This window comes from Elephantulus edwardii, unplaced genomic scaffold (genome assembly GCF_000299155.1).
Source record: "Elephantulus edwardii isolate Elephantulus edwardi_28Jun2011 unplaced genomic scaffold, EleEdw1.0 scaffold00051, whole genome shotgun sequence".
Classification (NCBI taxonomy): domain Eukaryota; kingdom Metazoa; phylum Chordata; class Mammalia; order Macroscelidea; family Macroscelididae; genus Elephantulus; species Elephantulus edwardii.
In genome coordinates this window covers 10,761,855-10,787,579 of record NW_006399801.1, presented here as the reverse complement: position 1 = coordinate 10,787,579, position 25,725 = coordinate 10,761,855, and the positions used below count along the sequence as shown (strand labels likewise).

The 25,725-nt window shown below is 41.7% G+C and overlaps 1 protein-coding gene across 3 annotated transcripts in view; it reads right to left on the bottom strand.

Moving 5' to 3' along the window:
- The window catches only part of RUNX1 (runt-related transcription factor 1), a 370,084-nt gene that overhangs the window by 115,891 nt on the left and 228,468 nt on the right, over positions 1–25,725 (bottom strand). For 2 of the 3 annotated variants that reach the window (XM_006886732.1, XM_006886734.1), the window contains exons 1-2: positions 24,135–25,192; positions 17,773–17,929 (exon numbers count right to left, since the gene is read on the bottom strand). In XM_006886732.1, the coding sequence (XP_006886794.1) occupies positions 17,773–17,929; positions 24,135–24,404 (427 nt within the window). In that variant the 5' untranslated portion in view covers positions 24,405–25,192. Of the gene's footprint in view, positions 1–17,772; positions 17,930–24,134; positions 25,193–25,725 lie in introns of those variants that run through there. The other variant, XM_006886733.1, reaches the window with a different exon arrangement.

Sequence of the window (25,725 nt, the reverse complement as noted above, 5' to 3'; positions counted from 1 at the left end):
CACGAGGAAAGGTGGGGAACAGAAGTCCAAACTCTTTGGTACCAAAGCAGCTCCCTGCAGCCTTCGTGAGAGCCAGGTGCTTAAAATGCGGGATTCCATTTCCCATGTAAGTCTGTCTCCACAAACAAGTCTGTTTGGAAAGATGATTTCTTAGAAAAACCAGCTGTTTTACTTAGAGCAAGGTGAAGAGACCCAAAGTGTTTTCTCTGGAAATGTTCTGGAAAAATGAGTTGAGGACAGGGATAGCATTGTATTCATCTTTGTATCCTTTGCTCCAAGGCAATTAAAAATTGGTCAGTCAAAGAATCAATGAATTTCTCTATAAACTTTCAGTTTGGGAGCTGGTTCTTCATGCTGTCGACTTTCACTTCAGCAGCACGCTTTCCTTTCCATGTATGGGCGTGCCGTTTTTATGTTTATTGATGACAAGTAGGGAAATGGTTCAGCCTTAAGAAAGGAGTGGATGCATAGCCGCCTTCTTCAAAAGAAATATTTACCTAATTCCCAAGGAACTACTGAGAGCTCAAGCAAATTTGCATTTTTGTTCTACAGATTTCATGATCTTTTTCTGGTATTCCTCCCCCCCCCCTTTTTTTCTGTATCATAAACCAGTTGCTTTGAGTAGACTGACTCATGGTGACCCCCATGCGTGTCAGAGCAGAACTCTGCTGTGCTCCGCAGGGTTTCCAATTACTGCTGCTTTGGAATTAGATTACCAGGCCTTTCTTCTGAGATATCGTTGGGTGGACTGGAAGCTCCAGCCATCTGGTTAGCAGAGGAGGGCATACATTACTTACACTTCCCCAAAGTCTCCTTTGACAAGTTTCTGAATATCCTGGTTCAAGAAGCACATTGCCATCTTCTTTGTAGCCGAAGATTCCTAAGAGCCTGAGATCCCCCTTCAGACCAAGGCCACACTCGGCGGCATGCCTTCTGTCCAGGAGAGCTCTTAGGTTGGGACACCCCAGCTCCCCTGTGCCCATATTACTGTTTGTGACAAGGTGACCTGGGAGCTCACATCTCGGCTGGCAGGTTGAGGAGCCTCGCTCCCTGCTCATCGGCCTTCACACTCCCACAGTGGCGACTGCAGGCCGGAGCAGGCAGGTGGGTGTGAAGCTGAGTGCAGAGAAGAGGAAAGCTGGTGGCACATCTCAAGGAAGAGCCTGGGGAGAGCTGACATCAAAGGATAGTGACATTTGACAAATAGATGGTCTGCAAACGGGATGAACACTTGTCTGATGCTGCCTGGAAGGAAAACTGGAGTTTCAGTCCCTGGATTTGTCTCTAAGCGCCCCCACCTGCCTCTACCTCTAAGGGCCTTTCAAACTTCCTTTCTGCTTTTTAATCTGCAATCCAAATGTCTTTCTACAGATGACATCTGGCCATCTCAACTCCCTGCCTCAACCTTACTGGTACTCAGGCCAGTGATGGCCTACAGAACTGTCATCCCCCCACTCACCACTGAAGGCTGGTGCTTCCACTGCTAGCCAGGGCCTGGCACTCAGTAGGTGAACAATACTGATGTGCTGGCTGGCTGAAACACCCACAGTAAAGGATCTTTCAAGAAAAAAAACACAATTTTAATAAATACAACTATATACTGTAGTTTCCTGATGGGAACAGGTCCAAAGCCTTCAGCAAACCCATTACTTAAAACAAATAGCGTCATTTGCAGTGCTAAACAAAGGCTGTACTTGTCCTTTTATTGTTGTTGGTGGTTGATTGTCGTAGAGTCTATTCTGACTCACGGCAACCTCATTTGTGCAGAGAACTGTCCTCCATATGAGTCTCAAAGATAGGACTTTTTGGAAGCAGATTGCCAGGCCTTTCTTTCAAGGTACCTCTGGATGCGTTTGAGCTACTAATGTTTAAGCTGGAAGATGAGCAATTAACAATATGTAAAATCCAAAGAAATATTATTGTTGTTGTTGTTATTTATGGAATTATTTATGACTGTGCCAGTCTTGCTCCATTGTGCTTTGCCCTTTTACCAGGTTCTTAGTAGAACAAAGGGATATAAAATTGCTTGCCATCAAAGAGAGGGCCATGCAAACAGCAGCCTTCCTAACTTTATGATTCAGCGAGGCACACACTGCCTCCTGCCTGTATCCTTCACTCTTCTCTCAGCTATCCTCAATGTAGAAGGAAGAGCATTGCCAAAGTGTGTCACTGGCTTTGGTTTCCTCCCAGGTCTTGCTCCATACACATCATCTCATTTTGATCATTCTGATAGAGTTCCGGTGACAGAGCCCATAGGAGTTAAACTGCTAACTGATGCCTCTGAGGTGGTTAGAGTCTGCCAGGGGCTCTGCAGGAGGGACATAGACAGTCTCCTCCCTGCAATTTACAGCTTCTGAAAACCTGTTAAAGGATTGGCTATTCTGATGACTGCAACTGAGTTTGAATAACCTTTGGAGGCATATAAGAAAAGTATCATTAAAACTACTGTACAGAAGAGAAGAACAAGACCAGCAGATCTAAGCGAGTCATGCAAGAGTGCTTTACTCACTTCGTGTAAGGCTCCCTCCCAAAGACATGTAGAATCATCATAAATAGATGTGTTTCTATATTAGACTATGAATGTGAAGAACATGAGATAGGGAATACAGCTCGTATGCAATTTAAGAAGCAACCAACCCCATTGCTGTTGATTCCCTCTCATGATGTGTGACAGTAGAATTAGAACTGCTACACAGGTTTTTCTTGGCTGTAACCTCTTGGGAAGCATACCACTAGGCCTCTCTTCCACAGCACTGTTGAGTGGATCTGACTCACCAATCGTTAGAAGTTGTATGCAAACCATTTGTCCCTCTCAGGGGCCTAGATAGACCTCATGTGTTTTGACAAAACACAAGATAGGACCGTAATAAGATACCTCTCCAGACAAAAGTCAGAGTCAACAATTCTCAGCTTATACATGGCAAAAATAAAAACATTTGCCTGGGTGCTCATTTGCAGTTGATGAAAATGCCGAGATACAGCCTTAAGAATGGCTTCCAGGGGAGCGGCCAAGATGTCCTTAAGTCGAGTCCAAGGCAAGCTGCCGTGGCACTGCTATAAAATTCTTCTCCACTTGGGTGGAGGCAGCAATTACTGCTCAGGAAGAATGTGATGCTGCCGGGTGCCAGGCAGAGTAGCCCAGCGACAGTACAAAGGGATTATTCTGCTTTATTGCTAACGTGCACTGTTTATTGTTAAAATGCGATTGGGAATTGAAAGGGGGCATGTATGAATCATAAATATTTGCATGCCATTAATGTTTGGACAAAAGAGTTGGAAGGACTAAGTTGGGCAAACTTCTTTCCCATGAAAAACAGTGCTTCAAATTACAGTACATATTTAATTTCGCCTCTTCCCTTGCTAATCTGAAATCTCAGTGCCTGCTGCACATAACCCTTTCGGGACCTCAGAACTCTGCCAGGGCTGAGGCATAAGGATAAAGGTTGTGTTGCCTCTTGGAAAATTCATCTGTTAGGCAACCTGTGGCTGGTTGGAAGACAAGTCTCAATGGTTGCTGTGTCTTGTTTTCTTTGAACTCAAAACAAAAAGCAAAGAAAGCCATATCAACCTGAAGGATAGGGGAGAACCATCCCCAGAGAGTTTCCAAGACTGAAATCTTGATGGACTCCGACGACCACAGCTTTCTCTCACTAAGAGGCTGATGGGTTAGAATTGCTAATCTTTATGTTAGCATTTAGTTATGGTGTCACCACAAAGTTTCATTATTGATCCTAAAGAGTCGGTGCCCCTACAATAAAGTTTACCATGAAGCTCACTTCCGGAGGTAACATTTATCATGTGTTCTTATGCATCTTATCTCAGGTAATCCTCACTGCAAGTCCTTCCTCTCACCATTGACGGACAACAACAGACTCCAAGCAGAACACAGATCAGGGCAACTTCCCAGAATCACCAGTTCAAACCATTCGTTCTCAACCAAGACCAATCCTTGCCTCTTGTGGGGCAACTGGCAATGTCTGCAGATATTTTGACTGTTGTCACTGAGTGAGGGTGATGCTAACAATGTCTAGTGGACAGAGCCCGGTGATGCTTCTAAACTTCCTACAGATGAGCCTCCACAACAAGGACGAAAAATAAGTTAGTAAATAAATACCAGTTGCTTTAGAGGGCCAGCTCTTTTGCTTTTATAAAATACGTGGTTGTTGATGACTAGGGGGATACTGGCACTTTTTTTTTAAAAAAAGGACTTTATTTTGTAGAGCAGTTCTAAAATTACAGAATTTTGCAGAGTCAGAAAATTCTCATATGCCACCTCCCACCTCCCAATTCTCTTACTATGAATTCCTTCCATTCTGGTGGATAAACCAATATTGACACATCATTTGACAACCCCAGGTGGTGCAAACCATTAGGTTGCTAATTGACAGGTTGCATGTAGACACCTCAGAAGAAAGGCCTGGCTATCTACATCTGAAAAATCACCCGCTGAAAACCCATAGAGCGCAGTTCTCTTCTGATACACACCAACAATGAAAATCACGAGGTGGCAATGAGTCAGAGTCAACTCAGTGGCAACTGGCTTTGTTTTTCATTTTTTAAAAAATTTCCATTAGGGCCAGCGTATTTTTTCTTTTTCGTTTTCTGCTTGGCGGATGCACAATACAGTGCTTGGGTGTCAGTTACCACTGCAGCGTACCCTGGCACACCACAGCAGCTCTGGAACTCCTTCTCTGTTCTGGAACCTTCACTGCCAGGCACACTTGACTCTAAGGACAGAGCCTGGGCTCCAGACAGCCCCAGCTCAGACGTTACCCCTTTCAACTTCCATTAGATGGTTAACCCTTAGGAATCACAATTCACCTAGCATACAATCGACCTCTCAATCCAGGAATTTACTTGTGGGAAGCTTAATGGAAGGGGCTGGAAAATAAAGGGTTTCTAAGTAGAGTTAAAAACAAACCAACAATGAAAATCACGGCAGAAAGCAGTCATACAAAAGTTAGCCAAGAATTTCTGCCTACAGCAAGACATTACCTTGAAGCAGTAAGAACAAGGAAAGACGTCTTTTCAGATTTTTTTTCCCTAAAGCCATTTCCCCCGAAATCTCAGTATGGGGCATAGGTGACAGCAGATCTGACATGCTGGGGCAGCTGGGGCAAGGTTCCGGAGGAACCCAGCCAGCTGTCTGCCTGTGGCATCTCCGCAGATCCAGTCCTGTCCCTGGTGAAGGCCCGAGTCCCTTTCTGCCCTTTCATGAGTTGCCTGTATTTTTCTCTCAGGTATGCAACTGGGTCCTTTTTAGTAGCCAGACGTGGTACCACGTCTGTCAGGAAAGCACACCAGGATTAACACGGGACTCCTTCAGCTCATATCAATTCATTTGCCTAGACTGATGGGTCAAAAGCAGAGCACCTCAATGGAGTGTTCAGGGCTGGGGAGGGGGGTGAGAGTTGAGGGGCCAACTTTGTTTCTCAGGCCCTGAGGGCTCTTCTGGGTGACACAGGTAGGAGGCATCTCCAGTGGGAGAACGGTCATGACAGCTTTGCCTTGCTACATACACCATCCCACCCCTCGGCCTCTTCTTCTGACCACCGCACCGTTCCACCCAGGATGACAAGGGAAGGGAGGAGCCAGGCATGCAAGAGATGGTACAATTGTATGATATTATACAAATGGAACGCTCAGATATTTTCATTTGGGGGGAGGGCCAAGGATAGACACTTTATTTTGGTTTAGGTAAAAGTTTCTAGAGCAAATCCCAGTTTGTTTTATGGCATTAATTGCAGGTAAAGGCATTCTCCTCATTTCCTCTCCAAGGTCTCATTTCTACTTACCTATCTTTCCTGTCGCTCCCTGCCTTCTGTACTGTCATTTAAAAAAAAACATTTTTCCTTTCCAGTGAAGACCTTCTAGTAGCACAAGTGGTTAAGCACTCAGCTGCCATCACACCACATCATGTGGTTCGATTGTCAAAATGGCTTTCAGAGCCTGCTTGCCCTTTTCACCATATGGCTAGGTGGGGCTGTGCTAATGGTGTGAATACCCACCTTTTGGGCAGGAATATGCAAATAAGGTGTGTAGATACTAATAATGGGATTGGGCAGTCTTGCCATCCCACCAGGTTTACATTGAGCAGGTTTATAGGTAGAAGACGAGAATCTTACCAGCAGCAAAAAAAGAAGAAGCAGAGAACACAGCAAGAACGCTGAGAATCTTACTAGCAGCAAAAAAGAAGAAGCAGGGAACACAGCAAGAACGCCAAGTTTATTGGAGGACTTGGAGGGAGATTCCATAACTGGCCATATTTTTTTATTTTTATTTTTTATTTTTATTATTTTTGTGTGAGTGTACCGTCAAATCAGATCTGACTGGTACAGGAGGAAATTGTCCCTCCTTCCCCGGCAGAGCATCTGGTGGATTTGAACAGTGAGCCTCTGGGATTGTAGTTGCAGGTCCTTGCCACTAGGCCACCAGAGCTCCCCTATAACTGGCCATATTAAGGAGCTCTGTAACACTGACCAAAAGCCTCAAACTGGACTGTTAATGAACCTTCAAGCACATCTAAGAAACTATCTTGACTGAAGAATTGTGTCCTGCTTCCAACTGGAATTGTAACTTGCTAACTTTTCTGGTAAATCTCATAATTGTGAGAATAGTTCTGTGACTTCTGTGAGTGGCCACTGTAACAGATTAGTGCATCCATTGCAACAGATTAAAAAAAAAAATTAATGCATCCAGCAGCAGGGCAATGAGAGCCCTGGGAACAACAGTTGGTGTTAGAATTCGTAGAAGGAGGTTTGGAGAAGATTAATCAGAACTGGCTTTGACAAGCACTGTGGCATTTGGACAAGAACAAACTGGGAGGAGGGTAGAGAGAATAGTGCAACAATGAATGAATGGAAACCCAAAATCTCTGTAAATGTTTATGAAAATTAATAAAATATAGAAAAAAAAAAAGAAAGAAGGAGGTTTGGAGAATTTGAAGGGCCATGTCTGGCCTCAAAGGGAAAGGGCCTGGGCTGTGGATATTGTGGAATGGGGACTGTTCCCCTTATAGTGGATGTCTGTTTAGGCTGCCTTCATGCTGCCTGCACTCTTTTTACAGTTGTTCACTGAAAGATTAGCAATTCCAACCCACCCAGAGGCTCCACAGGAAAAAGACCTGGTGACCTACTTCCATAAAGAGTTCCTTTTAGGGAACTCTATGGAGAAGATCTGTTCTGTCACATCATTATAAGTTGGAATTGACTTGATGGCACTTAATGACAACAAAAACAAGATTCAACCATGGTCTCTAATTTTATTTTTTTAAATGTGTCTCATATATTTTGAGCCTGTTGTTAGGAGGAGTCAGGTTTTGGAAAAAGACATCATGCTGGGAAAGTTGAAGGTGAGAAAAAGAAGACTGTCAAAAAGATGGATGACACAGTGACTAACAACGGATTTGAGTATAAGAGAGACAGTGAGGATGGCACAGGCGAGGGCAAGGTGCACACCTGGAGCTGCAGTTGACTTGACGGCACCGAACAACAACAACATGACGTTTTTAGGTGTCATTCTTGCACTGCGGCCATGCTAATCTTCTCGGCACTGTTTCAGTTTTAGTAAAAGTGCTGTTGATGTGAGCACACAGTATGACATTTTTAACATGAAACTTAAGGTACGAAGTAGATGCTGTCCAGCCACCACTGTTGACCACTCTAAAAGGATTCACGGTAGAAGGTCCTGGATAGAGTGGGTGCAAAATAAGGAAGGAAACTAAAAACAATGAAATAGCCAGTCTTACTGGTCTGATGATAGATCTGTGGAATCCTTAAACCTATGACCCTTATTCACCCTTTGAATCGGAAACAAAATACAGCTTGGAGGTAAAAAAAAAAAATAACTTTTTTACCCACTGGTATTGGGTAGATTCCTATTCATAGTGACCTTTCATTGAGTCATTCAGAAATGAACTTTGATTTCTGAGGTTGTAAGTCGAAATGAGAGGAGACTGCCCATCTTCTTCCTAAGAAACCAGTGATGGATTCATACCCCTGGAGATGCACACAACTTTACAGAATATACCACCAATGAAAAAAAATAAACCGGCCTACCAGTCCTTAGGAGCGGCGTCCACTTCCTAAACAACGTGCCTCCGGAAACTCAATGAACTTTGATAAATGTTGATAGTTGTAGGGGGCTCATAGGGTCACTATGAGTCTTGCTCGACTTGAAGGCAATCAACAATAACAACAACCAATCCTTAGAGAAGAACACCATGCTCAAGGGTTGTGGGACAGCACAGTATAGGAAGACGCCAGATAAGATGTACAGTAACTGGGGCAATAAGGGTAGGTGTGTCCGAGTCAGAGAGACTGGCTCAGGATAGAGCAGGGTTCAGAGCTGTGGTACATAGTGTTGCTGTGAGTCTCAGGCAGCTTGATGACACACAGCAACAACAACATAAGGTGAAAATTACACATACTCCTTTGACCAATAAATCACACAAGATCAAAAGGCAAAGCATTTTCCCAGGGATAAGAAAGAAAGGAGAAAGATAGAAGAATTAATGCAAATGAGTTTCATAGGGAGGGGATGGGAAGAATGTTGTTACATTGTCAGTATTGTAATTAATGTTATTAAGCAAAATGAATGAGTATGAATGGTTGACTTGTGCTTTGTAAACTTTCACTCTATCATAATAAAAAGGGAAAAGGCAAAGCAAAGCAAAATGAGCAACTGATATTTTGAGCCAAATGATTCTTTGTGGTAGGAGCCGCCCTTCACATTTCAGCTTGTTTAGCAGAACCCTCAGTCTCTACTTCATGCGTGCCCGTAGCACTTGAGCCCCAGTTTTGAGTCAAGACAACTAAAAACGTGTTCAGATATTATCACATATCTCCTTCTCCCATGGCAGGGGGAGGGGTGCAGATTCACTCCCAGTCAAGAACTAACCAACAAGAACATCATGGACATCAGTGAGTGGATGTTACTGTTAGTGTCATGTGGTCGATCGCAACTCACAGCGAACCCACAAGCCAGAGAACTGCTCCGTAGAGTTTTCTAGAGTGGATCACAGGCTCTCCCTCCTGCAGAAATGCTGAAAAAATTCCAACTGTCAACCTTCTTTTTAGTACAACCAGGACTCCTTGACCACTGTATAGATAAATAACTTACTGACTCTAACTGCCCAACGATTTCAAAGACAATGGTGAAGGCAGATGGGTTGCAAAGACTCAAAGCTTAAGGTCCTAGAGACACAACACTTATAAAGGAAGACAAAGCTTTATCATGATATACATTTAGCTCCTCACTAATTATAGAGAGAGAGAGATAGCTGATAGGAAGATGGGTAGATAGATTCGGACTACCCTCCATACAATGGTTTCTAATAAAATGAAGGGAAAAACATCAGTAAAGACCCAAAACCAATGCCTAGAGCTACCTGGAGCATTTCCATCTCCAGAGGCCCATCCCTCTTTGGCTCATCAGTGCAGATCTGATAAGCAGGGATCAGCAGGGTGTTCAGACCCGCCCTGATTCCTGTGTATTACCTGGGAGCCAAGAAAAGCCTTCTTTGTGTGCACAAGGTGACTCAATTAGGGCCACACACCACCCTTAACGGTGCTGGCCAGCTCTCCCATTAACTGGACAGGAGTTTCCCTGGGATCAGGTGATGGGGAAGGGAAATGGTCAGTTCTAGTTTATACTGCCTATAAATTCTTAATGAAAGTCTTAAATCTCAAGGTAAAAGCAGATATTAATCTGAATTGGAAAAAAAATAAACAGGAAATTTACTTACAGCATCTTCAAGAAAAACACAGTTTAAGTGGACCCTAAATGAATGCTTCCTCGCCAAGGAAATCCAAGGAAATACATTTTGAATCTAGCAGCAAAATATCCATGAGTAGTCTCTCCAAGGGGCTGTTTGGGATCAATTTATGATTTGCGATCTTCAGGCACCTGCCATTGTCATGGAGAAAATGCGGCGAAGTAAAACAGAGTTCCTCACTAGGATGGGAACCTGACGATAGAGGCTGCTGGGCAACCCCTGCAATCCCAACTCAGCACAGAACAAAATGAACCCAGGCTGCTCACAGATCCCTCCTTAACACAGTCACAAACACACCTCTGACGAATTTGAGACCCACATCCGAATCAGAGAAGGCAGCTAGATACGGCCTCAGGTCCACTAATGCTTGTTTATAAACACGGCTCTTGCAGAGCAGATCTTTGGTCCTTCTGTGCTGTAAGTCAACTGGTACCATTGGCACAACCCAGAAATATGCACAGGCAACTCATTAAATCCGTACAACCAATTTATTAATTTCTGTTAATTGTGTAATTTGAGCTTCAAATAAGAAGATGTGATTAGAATATATTTAACCTTAAAAGACAATTTGGTTCAAAAAAATCTTCTCAGTAGAAGTATGAACACACACAGGCATACATACTCACACATATCCATGCACAGACATGCAGGTTAAAAGTCTAATGTTGTTGTTGTTGTGTACCATCAAGTCAGAACTGTCCCACAGCTGACCCTCCAGCGGGTTGTCAGAGACAGTTGATTGTCCATCCTTCTCCCACAGAACAGCAGGTGGTCTCGAACTGTGTGTCTTCGAGATTGCAGCACAGATTCTTACCACTATGCCACCAGAGCTCCCAAAAGTTCAAAAGAGCCTTTATAACGATATTGTTTTGCTTTTCACTACCACTTAAGTCACCTCCCTCAACTCAAGGCTACCTCAAGCATGGTGGAAGGAAATGCTGTCTCTATGACCAGCCGAGGTCAGACCACTGTGGTTCATGGGACTTGCACTGGCTGATCTTTAGAAGTAGATTCCCAGTCCCTTCTTATTAGTCTGTCATAGTTTGTAACCTCCACTGAAGCGTGTTCAACATTACAGCAACTTGTAAGCTTGCACTAATAGGCGAGTAGTGGCTGCACCTAAGGGACATTGGCCAGGAATGGAACCTGGCTCTCCCATGTGGAAGATGAGACATTCTACTACTGAATTCTGGCACCTCCAAACCACATACTCTCTCCATATTGAACAGTTCCACTCCTGTTGTGTAAATCCCAACTCAAAGCAAACCCTCTATATCAAGTTGCTGAGGCCATAACTTATTTTTTTAAATTAATTTTAATGAAAGTTTACAGAGAGTTAGGTTTCCAGTTATTCATTATTGTACTTTTCTCCCTACCCACCCCTTCCTTCCACCCCCAATAATTCACTTTTTTCCTTGAAAAGAAAGAAAAACGCTTTCATTGTTATGCAATCTCTCCCCCCTCCCCCGTCCCCCCAAGTCCACTCCACTATGCAGCCTTCATTCTGGACTTTTGTAATGACAAGAATACCCATTCATATATCCCTTTTAAACAGTTCTCTCCCTCATCTCTTTCAATGCAATATACATCATTCCTCCACTCCTTTTCTGTCTTCCCTCAACCTTGATGTTAGTCCCACTTTAAAATAGTGGCCTTATGCAATATTTGTCCTTTTGTGACTGAGATATTTCACTCTTATTGGGAGAAGATTACCCATCTTTCTTCTGTAAAGCAGCTACTGAACTTGAACTGCATACCTTTTGGTTAACAATCACAACATGCTAACAGAGCTTGTTCACAAACATCTTCTTTGTGATCTCAACTTGTCTCATGATCAATAGAAAGAAAACAAGTATTGCATAGTATACCATCTCTTCCCCCCCCACGAGTAATTTCTCATTAGAATGGAAAAAAAATAAAGAGAAAAACAACCTAGAATATGTTGTTCCATAAACCAGTCTTCTCCACCCTCTGTTGCCCCTCGCCAACCAGCACAAAAAGAAAATACAAAGTTGATTTATTAGAACCAGAGCCACGTCACAGCCATTGGCTAGGCGGCTGTTTATGTCTATAGCGCTTGCTGCTGAAACAGGAAGCTCTAAAAATCACTCAACCATTCTTTCTCTGAGAGGCGCTTTCTGATTGAGAGCCCTCTATCCAGACCAAAAGAAACTGCCTAAACCAAATGCAAAGGAGGGTGGCAGGAGATGGAGAGTGAAGTCCAGCATCTGACCATCCACTGTAAAATATGGTTCCTACAAATAACCTCAAATAAAAAAGCTGTCTGACACCATCAGCAAAGCCTGGCACTTCATAAAATCAGCAAGAAATCCATGAAGGGATAAACTGTGAAACAGCTTGTTCCAGGCACTTGTAACATTTTCAAGATTTTCTTCCCCCCCCTCTGTGGTCTTTGCCATGGCTATGCCACTGCTGGCTTTGACCGGGCAGGGAGTGCTGTGGCGGGGATGTGGAGAGCCGTGTGTTTTAAATGGTGCTGCTTTTTCACTGGCAGACATCATACTGAATGAGAAATTTGCTTGAAGGTGAAGAACTCTGCATTGAATCACGGGCATAACTTTGACTTACCACCTAAAGCATCATTTGCTTGGGGTGGGTGATACTGAGATTTGACATATCATATAGAAGGTGGGTCTTTTTTCATCCACATTTGCCCACATTGAAATCTGTCTTAAGATTTCAGCGTGTGTGTGTGTGTGTAAAAAATGAGGGGAAAGAAGGCATTTGGAGGGGATAATTAGAGAACTGATTTTCCTAGAATTCATTTGTCTTTCCTCTGGGTAGTGCAAAGCCTTAATTTGCCCAGCTTTTAAATGAAAGTCTAGAGGCTTGAGTTCACCCAGAGGTGCCTCAGAAGATAGGCCTGGCAATCTGTTTCCTGAGACATCAGCCACTGGAAAATTCCTAAAGAATTTGTGCACGATTTTGCTTTCTATATTCTTATCAACAATAACAATAAAATAAATTGTTGGAAACAAACAACCCAAAACCATGGAGCAGACTTCTCTGACAAGTCTACGGCCACTTTTAAATTTTTTTTTAACTCTTTCTATTTTTTAATAGTCTTCCCAGGAGGTCTGATAACGAACTTATATCTTTAATGTTATCTATAAATAACCCTGGAACTTTTCAGATGAATTTTTTCCTTCCATCATCTTATGAATCTATGACCCAACAGAGAATGACTTGGAGCCTGTGATAATACTGTGAGTCATTCAAGCCATTTCTCTGTAATAACCTCCACATAAAGATATCTCTCCTTTCGTTTGGAACATGAATACAGTTGATCCTTTCCTAAATGGACCTTCTCGTCATCTAAAACAGTCTTTAGTTTAAGAATGAAAATGCCTTAAGCAATGAACAGTATACAAATATGCACCAACCCAGATTGGGACAGGATAAATATTATGTCTGGGAACAAGAACATCATGAAAGAATTTCATTTACAAAAGCACTGGGAACCAGTACTGTTCAGAAAGGAAAGATTAAAGTTGCCAGGGAGGTCAACATAAACATGAATTCCTCTAAGAAATTAACCTCATCTACCAGGGCCACATTAAAGCACGTGGCTTCACGAACTTGGGGGTAAATAGCAGATTGTGGTTCTGCAGCTGGAGTAGTGAGTTCTCTGAAAGGGAAACAGTCCTTTAGTTACAGATGCATTGTTCCTAACTAACCCCTTGCCAGCAATGACCTGATGACCATCAAGAGGCCTGGGATAGTGCTTTGGATGAGATCTATTTCCCCATTTATACAAACCAGTTCCTGGCTACAATTAAAACCAAACCCAGTTGCCATTAAGCCAACTTCAACTCAGGGCAACCATGTGCCAGAGTAGAGTTGTACTAAACAGGGCTGAAGTTTTGGAAACAGGTTGTCAGGTCTTTTTTCCTAAGTGCCTCTGAGTGTACTTGAACCTCCAAGCTTGAACCTCCAAGAGTGTTAACTCTTTCTTTGCACCATCCAAGGACTCCACAGTGAAAAGCAGTCGTTACCAAAAGAACATGGGATGGAAGACTATCTTTTCTATCCATTTATTTATTTACGTTCCCCAGGTATCTACTCTGATCTTCCACCATGGAGGCGAAACTCAAAATCTTGGCCTGAGGCCAACAGATCCCTGGAAAATCCCACAGATGAGCTTTAAAAGGCAATCACACTTAAAATTCTATATACAGAAAAATTAATGCAGTTTAATTGTGCTGATGAAAAATATTGAGTATACCATGTATTGCAACTGATAATCTGATTTGTTAGCACTTTAAAGAGGTCTTTACAATCAAATTTGCCAATACAGTATGTAGTTTGATTTCTGGACTGCTGCTTGGTGGTTGTGTGTTGGGGACCCAAGTAAAATAAAATCCTGTCAAATTAAAAAAAAAAAATTCTATATACATGTGTGTTCATATTAACTTTTGGAGAGAGCTCCTATTAAGGCTTTTCAAGTTTATCTATGCTGTTCCCAGATTAAAAATTATATTCTTAGAAAGAAAAATGAGAATAAAGTCTGTAATAGATTCTCTCATTTCTGGTGTGGTTAATGATAAGGTCTGGTAGATTTCCTCTTTGGTTCTACAATAAATTAACTAAAGCTGTTTTTGCTGATTGATAGGTTCTTTTCCAACTGATTAAATTCTCCAGTGCAGAGCTCACAAATTTTGTCACTAAAATATCTCAACTCTCCCAAGCTGTAGCCAAGGATGCACATTTTCTCATAATTGAAAATAGTGGTGGCATCTGTATCAAAAGTAGTGACACTGAAGTAAATTGCTTCTAATTAACCTCACCAGAGAATTCTTAGACAAAATCTTATTAGAATGAACTCTGATTTTTCTGGTGGGTGGTAGATGGGCTGGGAACATTGGGTTAAATGTGAATGTTCTGGACAAAAACCTGTGTGCTCAATCTAACCTCTGGAATTTAGTTCCACTTCCCAGAACACGCTATCTCTCATCTCCTCCAGTTGCTATCTCTCCTTCTATTGTAAAGGAATGATCAATTTGCATGATAATCCATCAAAAGCAGAGAATTCCAAGGGTGAGATAGACCCTGAGTGAGATTTCAGCTGACAAGGAGAAGTGAGAGGGACAGGAAGAAAAGACAGGTTTCAGGCTAAGAAGGCCTTCACCCATATTTTTGGGGCTGGCATGTAGTCAAGAAGGCCGTCAGAGCCGGAAGGGCAGGTTCTCCCAGTCGTGGCTGAACCCGAGGTTAGGAGCTGTGATTCTGGACATCAGCCAGTGCCCAGACAGATCGGTTTTGTAGAACAGAGAAAAATCCTTCCTTCTTGAACCTCTGGCAATTTCTGTGAGGTTTTACGATCTGCACAGACTGGCAGCTGGTGAAAGAAAAGGGAGCTTTTCTTCCTTCTACTGAGCCCCTGGGTAGTGTAAAAGTTAAAGCACTCAACTGCTAACAGAAGAGCTGATTGTTCAAATTCACCATGGGGAGTCTCGGAAGAAAGGCCTGGCAATCTGCTGCTGGCTGGCCATGCTAACTCAAGTTCTACTCTGCATACATAGGGAGGGCCATCCTAAGTTGGAATCAGCTGACAACAATGGTTTTGATGGGTTGTTTCTTTTTCCTTCCACCCTTCATTCTGAACAGGACACTAGCTTGCCCACTGAGACCAGTGACCTTGGAAAGAAGGTGAAGTTAAACAATGAAATGAGCCCACATCCAGGACTCCCTGGTTTGTCAATGCTGATGGAATGTTCAGAGGTTCATTTTCAAAAACAGAAAATGATGGAGTAGATACTTTTTAAGATTCTCAAAATAAAATGTAGTGAAATTTTTAAAGGACTATGAATCAGTGTGAGAGATTAGCGCTAATTGTCAAAATTAGGTAGAATCACTGTTCTCTTAGTAATGGAAGTAAATTGGAAAAAAATATCTGGCAGTCTTTGATGTTGACATTTACGGTTGAAAGAGCAGAATCAAGTTGTATTTTACGACTATAGAGAAAAATTATAAGCTAGCGTCAAATCGGGCCTTTTGACAGCTCATTTTGTTTTGCCGCACTGACCAAAAGAAATTCACTGCAGACCAGCAAGACACAGGGTAACCATAATTGGGTCAAACGTTCAATTAGGGTCCTGTCTTTTTGATTGCTTATCATCACTCGTGGGAAGCAGTTCCTGCTCAAAACAAATATTGTCCATTTATGGGCATTTCAATTAATTTTTTTTGTTGTTGTTCCAGGGTATCAGAAGACAGCCCAGCCTCAAGGACATGCTGGCACAAATCAAGCAGCCCAAGGCAAACAATCCACACCTTGGGGAAACAGTTCACTGTTACCCAAGTAAACATCAGCACTATTAGTCACCCACTCAAAACAGCAATGGCCAATGAGGGGCTCAGGGCAGCCCTCAGAGCCAGGAAAGGAGGGACACAGCTTTCAAAATCTCCTTCTTGATTATCACCAACTTATTGCACATCGTCAGAAAGCCATTAGTAGACTTCTATAGGGAAAAGTCACAGGCATGGGCCATTAAATACTTTCCAAAACTTTTACAACCCTAACTTGACACAGAGATCCACATAGATGCATATTATGATAATGATACTTTCTCTGGAGGAACAAATGAGGCTCAGCTAGAGATTACTAGTCGTAGAAATGCACAAAAATTGAATTAAGATCATTCCTCAAGCTGGTAGGCAAGGACGAGGCTGTGGGTCTTTGTTCTGCAATGGATTCTCACCCACTCAGCCAGCTACTCCTCTGAAGCCAGCAAGATGTTTTCTAAACAGATATCCCTGAATCATAATGCAAATTCCATTTACGGAAAGGTGGGGACTCTTAATATAACGAGTGAACCCATTTAATGACTTGTGCCTTTATACAGTTCAGCATCACTCATACTTTCAATAAGTGGATATAATTTTCTTTGCATTGCCCTATTATTAACATAGTTGGTGCTGTGAACATATATTTTTAATCACATTATAAGTTTTTATTTTCTCCAGCTATTCTATTTTGAAAACGCTCTAGAGAGCTAGGATAACAACAATGGCAAAAACAATTTTAAAAACATATTTCTTCTCCTTGGACAAATCAAGTTCCCTGAGAACACAGGCTTTAAAAAAAAAGTTTCTGAATGCCTCTATGAAGAGTGATGATTAGTGACATACTTTATGGTTATGCTTTTGTGTTGTTTGGTTTTTTGGGTTTTTTTTTTTTCTGTGTAAGAATAATCTACTGCCATTTAGGTATTCATCCTAAGTTCTTTTGCAATATTTGAAATAACTTCCATTTACAAGCTTATTCAATGTATAAAGCTGACTGAGGCTTTGTGATAAGCTACCCTATTTCTTTATAGTAGACGTTTAGTACTTGTTGGTGTTTATAGGTTATGGCTATAGTTCTTATAATACAGAAAGTACACAATGCTTTAAAATAAGTCAGAGATGATTAAATAATTCAAAATTCCTCTTTCTGACTTAATTCTTTGAACGTGGACTAACAACAATGGGGAATAAAACTAGAGAGTATTTCCTTTGGATAATCCAATATTCATTTTTATTAAAATGATAACTGTTTGGCCCCCTCCATTTAGAAGAAACATAATTAAGAACATCATAGTGACATCAAATTGACTAAACCAGGATAGTATTAGTATGATTTTTTTTCATATTTTATCATAAAAAGATATACTTGCTGGAAATCAAACCATGTTTCAATATCATACATGTAAAATTATTATAAGCCATCTATCATTTGCCACGTATCCATGCTTTGCATGTTCTAAATTAGTTTTAACATCAATTCAAGAATTACAAGCAACAATATAAAGTCAGAGTCTGCTTAAAATATTAAATACTAAGCAATTATTTTAAAAAACCTTGATATAACAGTTAACAACTGTAGAGAATGATATGTCTACGGATTCCACCAGAGAAATTTCTAGAGTTTGAAATCTAAGATTATTACCATATAAAAACTTTGTATGAGGAGTTCAATTCTGGCAGACACATACCTCTTCCACTCCTCCCGACAAACCTGAGGTCGTTGAATCTTGCGACTTGGTTCTTCATGGCCGCGGTGGCATTTCTCAGCTCGGCCGAGTAGTTTTCATCATTGCCAGCCATCACAGTGACCAGAGTGCCATCAGGAACATCCCCCAGAGCCACCACCTAAGTACCGGTCAAGGGACAAATTCAGACATTAGGGGGGTGTGCAAAAACTTACATGTAGTCCGTGCAGTAATGGATAAAAAATGAAGTTTTATTCAATAGTACGTTGTAGTTTGCACAGGAATAGCAATATAACTTAAGCAAAACAATAGAGGCGTTATGGACGAAAACATTCACTTTTCACTGTTACGCACAACTAAATGCATAAATGATGATCTATTTACCCATAGGTCCCACTATACAATTGGAACATAACTACAATAACTACTTTGGAAAACTACATCCTCCCAGTCATCTCTTTGTAGTCCCTGATGTTTCAGAGGCAAAATGTCTTGTTCTCCTAAATATATAAACTAATCCCTCTTCTGCTCCCCCAGTTCTCCAATGATAGGCCTAACAGGACTTCAACTTTAACCTTCAACCCTTTAAACTTTTCTAAAATTCAATTTGTTCTTTACCACTGCACTGATGGTTCCTGAATGATGTAATCTGTCATTCAGCAGTGCTCATAAACTGTGCTACAATCCCAAAGGCCCAAGGTTTGAATCTACCAGCTGCTCTGAAGGAGAAGGATGTACAATCAATCTCCTCCCATGTGATTTTCTGTCTCTGAAAACCAGCTGGAGGGTCAGCTATACAACAACAACTCATTTTTATTATCTTGGAATTCACTAGCAGGTAAAATTTAAATTCTGGCAGATAAGGGTAAAAAAAAAAAGAAACATATCCTTTGTTTATTGCTAATTCAACAAATCTCAGAAGACTGGGACTCCCCCCCTTCAAACACTCCCTTCAATTCAGAGGTGACTTTGGATTATGTTTTTATGTCTGTGAGCACAGTGAATGAATATGTCTTAACGGATGACTGATGTTTTCACCAAACCTGGTGGATCTTGAGGAAGAATTTCTTATAATTGAGTAGATATTGATTTCTTATCAGAGCTACTGAAGATAACTGTTCAGTGAAATTTTTTTTTTTTTTTTTATGACTGAGCTGTTTCTTTCTAATGAATTGACCATTACACTTCCAAAGTTCTGAAATGGCCAACAGACCATAGGAAGGTATTTCTTTAGGCTCCTGCTTGAAACCAATAGTTCCATCAAACTGCTGGTCTTGATTCAGGGCCAATCAGTGAAATATTTTTAATACTCAGGAAATTAAAAAAAAAAAATCCAAACCCACACCAAAACACCCACAAAGGTAAATTTCAGGATGAAAAGATCGAAAGAGCATGTTATGAAGACGCTTCATGCAGTATTGTTTAATTCTAAGTCCCCCCCCCCCACTTTGACTCTTTTCATAGTCTAGACACTTATTATTGTCTATCATTTCTGTTTTTTCTTTTATGTGGTTGTAGAATTTCAAGTCAGTGTGCTCTATGTTGTATTTGTTCCTATACATTCCAACATTTCTCATGGGGTCCTTCTCTGCAAATCTGTGCTCGGGATATCAAGTATTTAATCTTTGTGGTATTGTTTTGGAATTGGTGACAGTGAAAAAAACAAAAAAACAAAACCGAAACAAATCTTTAAATCCACTGTGATTATTCATTTTCCCATTTCCTGGCTGCTATGTGTTACCTAGTAATTGTTACAGATTTTTTTTCCTTCTAAGTTCTTGTATTTTTGGTCCTCTCTAAATGGATATAAGGCCACCAGAGATCCATTTGTGCAATATCAAAGCCAAGTTGCTCAAAATTCCTATCTGCATTGTTTCTTAGTCATCACCCCTGCCCTATGTCCTCCAGGTGCCTGTCATTTTACTCATCACAATGGGCTAAGTATCTAAAGACAGTAAATGAATTGACTCTTGATGGGAGATGAATATGCTTCTACCTTCAGTGCTGCTCCAGGATCATCAACTCTACATGGCTATAGGCAGGCATCTTCCTCATCTATGTTAGCCAACTTCTATATTGCTATACAAGATTTGGGGCATTAATCTTTCTTTTTAGTTATTCCATCAATTATTTTCTCTAAAGGGTAGTTTAAAACACTGCTATTTATTCCCTGAATTTCCTCTAATTAGGCACTTAGTCCCCATAATAGATGCTTTTGTATTGTTGTTGCCTTTTAATTAAGAGCAGTAATATGACAATTCCTCTTTGTTTAAAAACAAATAACCACAATGAAATAAGTCTCCCTAATCAGTTATTGGCTTGTTGTCATTTCCCCCTATCTCTACAAAATGTGTTTGCTTTATTTTGCACTTTTCAATCACTTGACAATTTTCCCATTTTTCATGGTTTTCACTTCCCTCTGTAAAAGTAGCTCACAGTGTTGAAATGCCCTCATTGAACATATACTTTTACTTCCTCATTCCCCTTCTCCCTGTGGTGACCCAAGTTTCTCTATTTTAATTCAGCATTCACTGAGTAATACAGGGGCTGGATCAACGACATGCTTTTCAAACTGAATAACTCATTGTTGGGGCTGAATCGGTAAAGAAGTTAAAATAAATAAATCTTGTTTTATAACTAAATCACCTTCCTCCTACCGGGGTTCCTTTCCCAGCACTCCACGTCTCTGCCTTTCTCCTCTTTCCTATGCTGTCCTCTGTAGTAATTTGGCAGATTCAGGAGACTGCCATCAAGTAGAAAGAAATCAAGAATAAAACGATTATGCAAGCTAAAGTATAAAAGGTGGCTGATGCTGGAGTTAAGGCTTAAAAATATTAGGAGTTTAATTACCCCCTCCCTTTTTAAATGAGGCAGAAATCAAAGTTATTTGGGTGTTCACAGACCACTTATTTGGTTTTTATTGATCCCTGAGGGGGTTGATGGGGGGGATGATATTAAACCCAGGGAAAGTTCATTAATAATGCATACCATCAGTTATTAGCAAACATAGATTATAGAAAAATATTTTAAATAATCATTTCTATTAATTTGATACAAAATTTGTCATTGATGGTCAGTATGAAGAGAATGGGGAAAAAAAATTGCCTAACGTCAAACAGTAGAAAAGATAAGACTAGGATGAAAAGCTATAAACAATAGGTAGGGAAACACAAACATTTATATTTTCACAGAGACCAAATAGACAAGATGGGACTTGCTGGCAAAGATATCTCATATTTTCTTTTACTTCTCTGTTCTTAAAGTATCAGGAAGCTGGGCAAAGTATCAGCCTTTCTGTATACACTATGTTTCTTCCAATACTACTCTTGGCCAGCCCGTTCACAGTTTAGATTGGTATTTGAAATCAACTCTAATTAGGTTGAAATTACAGTTAACAACTCATTTCATTTAAATCCCTTAATTTTCCAGTGTTTCAAAGAAGGCTGTGAAGTGGAACTTAGCACTCAGCCATGATGATATTTAATGCATACCTAGGTGATCTTGCTAACAGAAACATCACTGATTTCTTATGAAAAGAATGTTACTACAAGCATCCGCTACCTCTAAATGTTCCTGCTGAAGGCATGTAAATGCCTTTGGACTATGGTTTACCATGGTCTAAACAAATCATAATATTATACAAGTCCAAAATATACTTGAAACCATCCAACCAGCTTTTTTAGACTACTTCCGCAAATACTGTCTGATACGCAGCAAATTTCAGAATTTTCTCAGTAATAAAATATGAACATTTTCCCCCTATACTAAAACAGAAAGGACAGAAGGGGCAGAAGGAACAGGTTGGGGTCCAAGTTAAACAATTAGGATGATTTTAATCTATTTTGAGAAAATTAATAATTTTAAATTTCCCTTAATTTGCAAAGATTAAAACAAATGATTGCCATTGAGTTTAGGAAGATTTCTGAAGAAGCACGCGAAGAAAATTCTTTTCATCACTATCAGACTTTTACCGTGTCTTGCCACTTTCTCCTCTTTACGATAAGGAATACAACCATTTTGGGGGGTGATTAACCTCTTAGAGAGATTGGGGCTTAACTAAAATCCAAATATTAAAATAATAATTTTTGTAGAAATGGTAGGGGGTGGGAATGGGGTGGCCAAGTATTAAGTATAGAGAATGGAGTCAGGAACACTCATTAAATCAATCAGAATGCAGTCACGATTTGAAGTTTCATTTACTTTTTTATCCTAACTTTGGCATTTACTCACTCACTGAAAAATGTGTCTCCTCTTTCAGTTATGCAATGAGCAGGTCTTCTTCAGGAAGAGGCCTATCTTTACCAGGACAGGAGCGTTGACAGATATTAATCAAGTGGCCTGATTGCTCTGGTCTGCTGTCCCTTCCTCTCCCCTAAATGTTCTCAAGATCTACTTCAACATTTCCGCCCCCCCTAGAGATCTAACCCTTAATATTTTAGCAACCTACAGACTCAGAATTTTTTTTTTTTAAATTTCCAAAGGTAACCACTATAGCTATTAGGATTTCTGCTAAAAGGAATTACATGAATTTTCATTCTCTTCAAAGAAAATACTTTCATAGTGGTAGCCTGAGAAACTATATAACATGATGTCCTGAAGATTTTTTGCTAATAATTTAATGTTTTGATCTGTTTGAGTGTGAGTTCCCTGGCAGAGGCAGGACACTCCAGAAGAGACCTTGACTTTCCCCCCACCCCAACCATGGAGCCCCAAACTCCTTAGAATCCACTTCTTGTGAGTGTCAGGGGTATCAAGGTTTAAATGACCCTTTAGATTGATGATCTGTTTATCTTTTCCCCACTACATCCAACTAAGAGTGAGCCTAGGCCCAACACCAAGGCTAAGGAAATTTGTTGGCTGGGTCAGTTTATATAAAGACATTAGAATGACTTTAAATGGAACCCCAAATTTAGGTAGATGGAGGAAGGGAAGAGAAAGAATCTTGCAGCTAACTCTCCACTGCACCCCTTTTCCTCATTTCCTCTCCCCCAAAACCCTGCTTTCATAATGAGTGAAAAAGGAGACTATTCCAGAGATACAAATAGTTACAAACTTAGTTTTGTTTTAGAAATCACAATCTAAGTTTGGGAAATATAGAAAACTTAAAAACCGTGAACCCAGACAATATTTATTATTAACATTGTTCACTGAGATTAGGTTGAGTCTAGCAAAGACTTGGAAAATTTTTAAAAATTTACATTAAATTAATTGATTCTTAAAAGGGAAAATTATTTCAGAAAAAATAATTGGGGACAAAAGGTCAATTTTGCAGCTAGTATCATCTACTTTCTTTACCCCCTTTAAATTAACAGGAAATTATTTTACTGCCTCTTCTGAAAATCTACCCCTTCTTAAACTCACTCAAGAGACAAGAACAAAGTGCCCACCACAGTATTTTCCCCTGCTTGCTACTAAGGTGGTGGAGTGGTTGTTTAAAGCAGCCCTGGGTTGTTTATGTATCTCTGCAGAAGGCCAAGGTTTTCAAAGGCAGTTCAAAGCTAGGGAAGTATCAGGAGTGAAAAGCGAATGAAGACCTCCGGAGTTGAGAGGCTGTAGTTGCCTTGCATAAAATTCATCTTCACAGATTGGACCTCGGGCTCCTGGAGAGAGCCTGGTCACTTTTCCTGGCCAGGAGCTTAATCTAGGTGAGCCCAGGGAAAAAGTTCAAGGAGGCTCCCGGTAAGAGACACAGGATTAGACACTTGGGACATCTGGCAGAGACAATCTATCAGCTCCCAAAACTCTGCAGAAAACTTCGGAGAATTTAACTACGCCTGCTGTGAACTTTGGACATGCTAATTCTTACAGGGAAGGGGAAAGGTGGGGGTGGAGGACAGGGTCCCGCGTGAGTTTATTTTCACAGACAAGAAGGTATAACAGAATCTCGGTTTTATTTTCTGACGTCTTTATCTGAGAAAGACAAACAGTTGAGTGTCAACTCAGAGGGAGAGAGAGAAAGTGTGTGTGTGTGTGTGTGTGTGTGTGTGTGTGTGTGTGTGTGTGTGTGTGTGTAAAGCGTGGAAGAGACAGGCCCGTCCCCGCTCAGTCACAACTTTTCTTACTTTGTATGTAAGCTCAGGACTCCTGTATGGAGTTCCCTAGGGCCCCTCATTGACTTCTTTGGAAGCATTCTAATTTTTTTCCCAGCCCTCTGGGGAGGCATCCTGCGCGCTCCTAGGCGGGGTCCCCCGAGGGTCGCCAGGGCAACGCAGCATCCCCAGCGTCCAGAGCGCACTGGGCTGGACCAGGGGCCTTGGGGGAACCACGCCCTCCTAGCCATAGACCCCCCAGACCCACGTGCCGGGCCACTACCCTCTGCCGGCCTTCGACAGTCCTCCCTCCCGACACCCCTTCAGGCCGAGTACCTTGAAAGCGATGGGCAGGGTCTTGTTGCAGCGCCAATGCGTGGGCAGCACCGAGCAGAGAAAGTTGGGGCTGTCGGTGCGAACCAGCTCGCCCGGGTGGTCGGCCAACACCTCCACCATGCTGCGGTCGCCGCTCCTCAGCTTCCCGGCCAGGGCGGCGCCGGCGTCCGGGGCGCCCAGCGGCAGCGCCTCGCTCATCTTGCCGGGGCTCAGCGCGGTGGAAGGCGGCGTGAAGCGGCGGCTCGTGCTGGCATCTACGGGGATACGCATCACAACAAGCCGATTGAGTTAGGACCTTGCAAACAGCTCCTACCAAATGGCGACAGGGGCGAGGATCCTCAGCCAGCAGCTCCCGGGAGACCAACATACAAGTTCAAGGCCTTTATTGCTGCAGGGGGCTGGGACAGGGGCGGGGATGAGGGAAGACTAAGTTGAGTCCGGGAAGAGGAAAGTTCTAATGAAGTAGATCTGTCTCAGACCCAGGCCCCGCTCCTAGTAATTGACCGTTTAGTGCAGTAAAAAGTGGGCGACAAGAATCCAAATGCCGAGGGAGACTATCTTCGTCTGCGTCTTGCTTTGAGAGTTTCAGTTTTTGGCTTTAACAAAAGTTCCTGGAGGCAAAGTTCCCACACACTTTCTAAAATATTTACGCAGCGAGTAAAACAGCCAGCAAAGACATAATTTGCAAGTTCCAGTAGTTAATCGCCTGTCAGATTTTTCCAGGTGATTTTTTCTCCCCCCTCTAGAGTCCCAATAGAAAACAAAATGCACGAGTGTCTTCCATACACAGCGCCACTTTATCAAGCAAAATCGGCTTCGGTCCTCAAAAGCAAGAGCTGCGATTTCCAGAGGTCATGCCACTAATGTATATGCACGTATATATAAATATATACATATGCTCGGCTTCATAAAATATTTACAATACAATCTGTAGAGAATTTAAACACAACAGAAATCCATTAATGTTCACTGCAGATTTTTTTTTTTTTTTAAGTAGCCTTGAAAATCAGCTTCAGTAGTTGGAGCAGGGCTGGGCTAGAAGTACTTGTCATGTTCTCGCAATAAATTCTGGTAAAACTCTCAGTGCAGGAAATTCAAAGAGCTTGCTCTAATCTTAAAAAAAAAAAAAAAGTCCAAGTCGATGATGTACTCAGGGTACAAGTCTCCACCCTCTCTGAGAACTGGGGTTTGGGGATGTTGGCTTGTGGCTTCTCCTGTGGTTTCGTGGGAGTTTCAGCAGCAGCAGCAAGTCACACGCACGCAAACACGCACTCTTCGGAAGCCAGTCACTGTCTACAGAGGCTCAGTGAGTCAGCCCGATTTAGAAAAGAACTAGACGATCTTCCTCAAATGTCCCAGCGCCCGAACTGCCCCCAAAATGCTAAAGACTCAAGAGCAATCTCTTAACCACAGCAGGTGGAGCCCACCCTGTGAGGAAGCTCCAAGGAAGATTGGGACAGACGGAGCGGATCGGATTACACACGCACACACAAACACTCCCACGCACCCTGCCACGCACACGCAACTTCACGGTTCGCCTGGAAGCCCCGTGCACTTTCTTCCGCAGTTGTCAAAGGAAACAAGCTGGGGG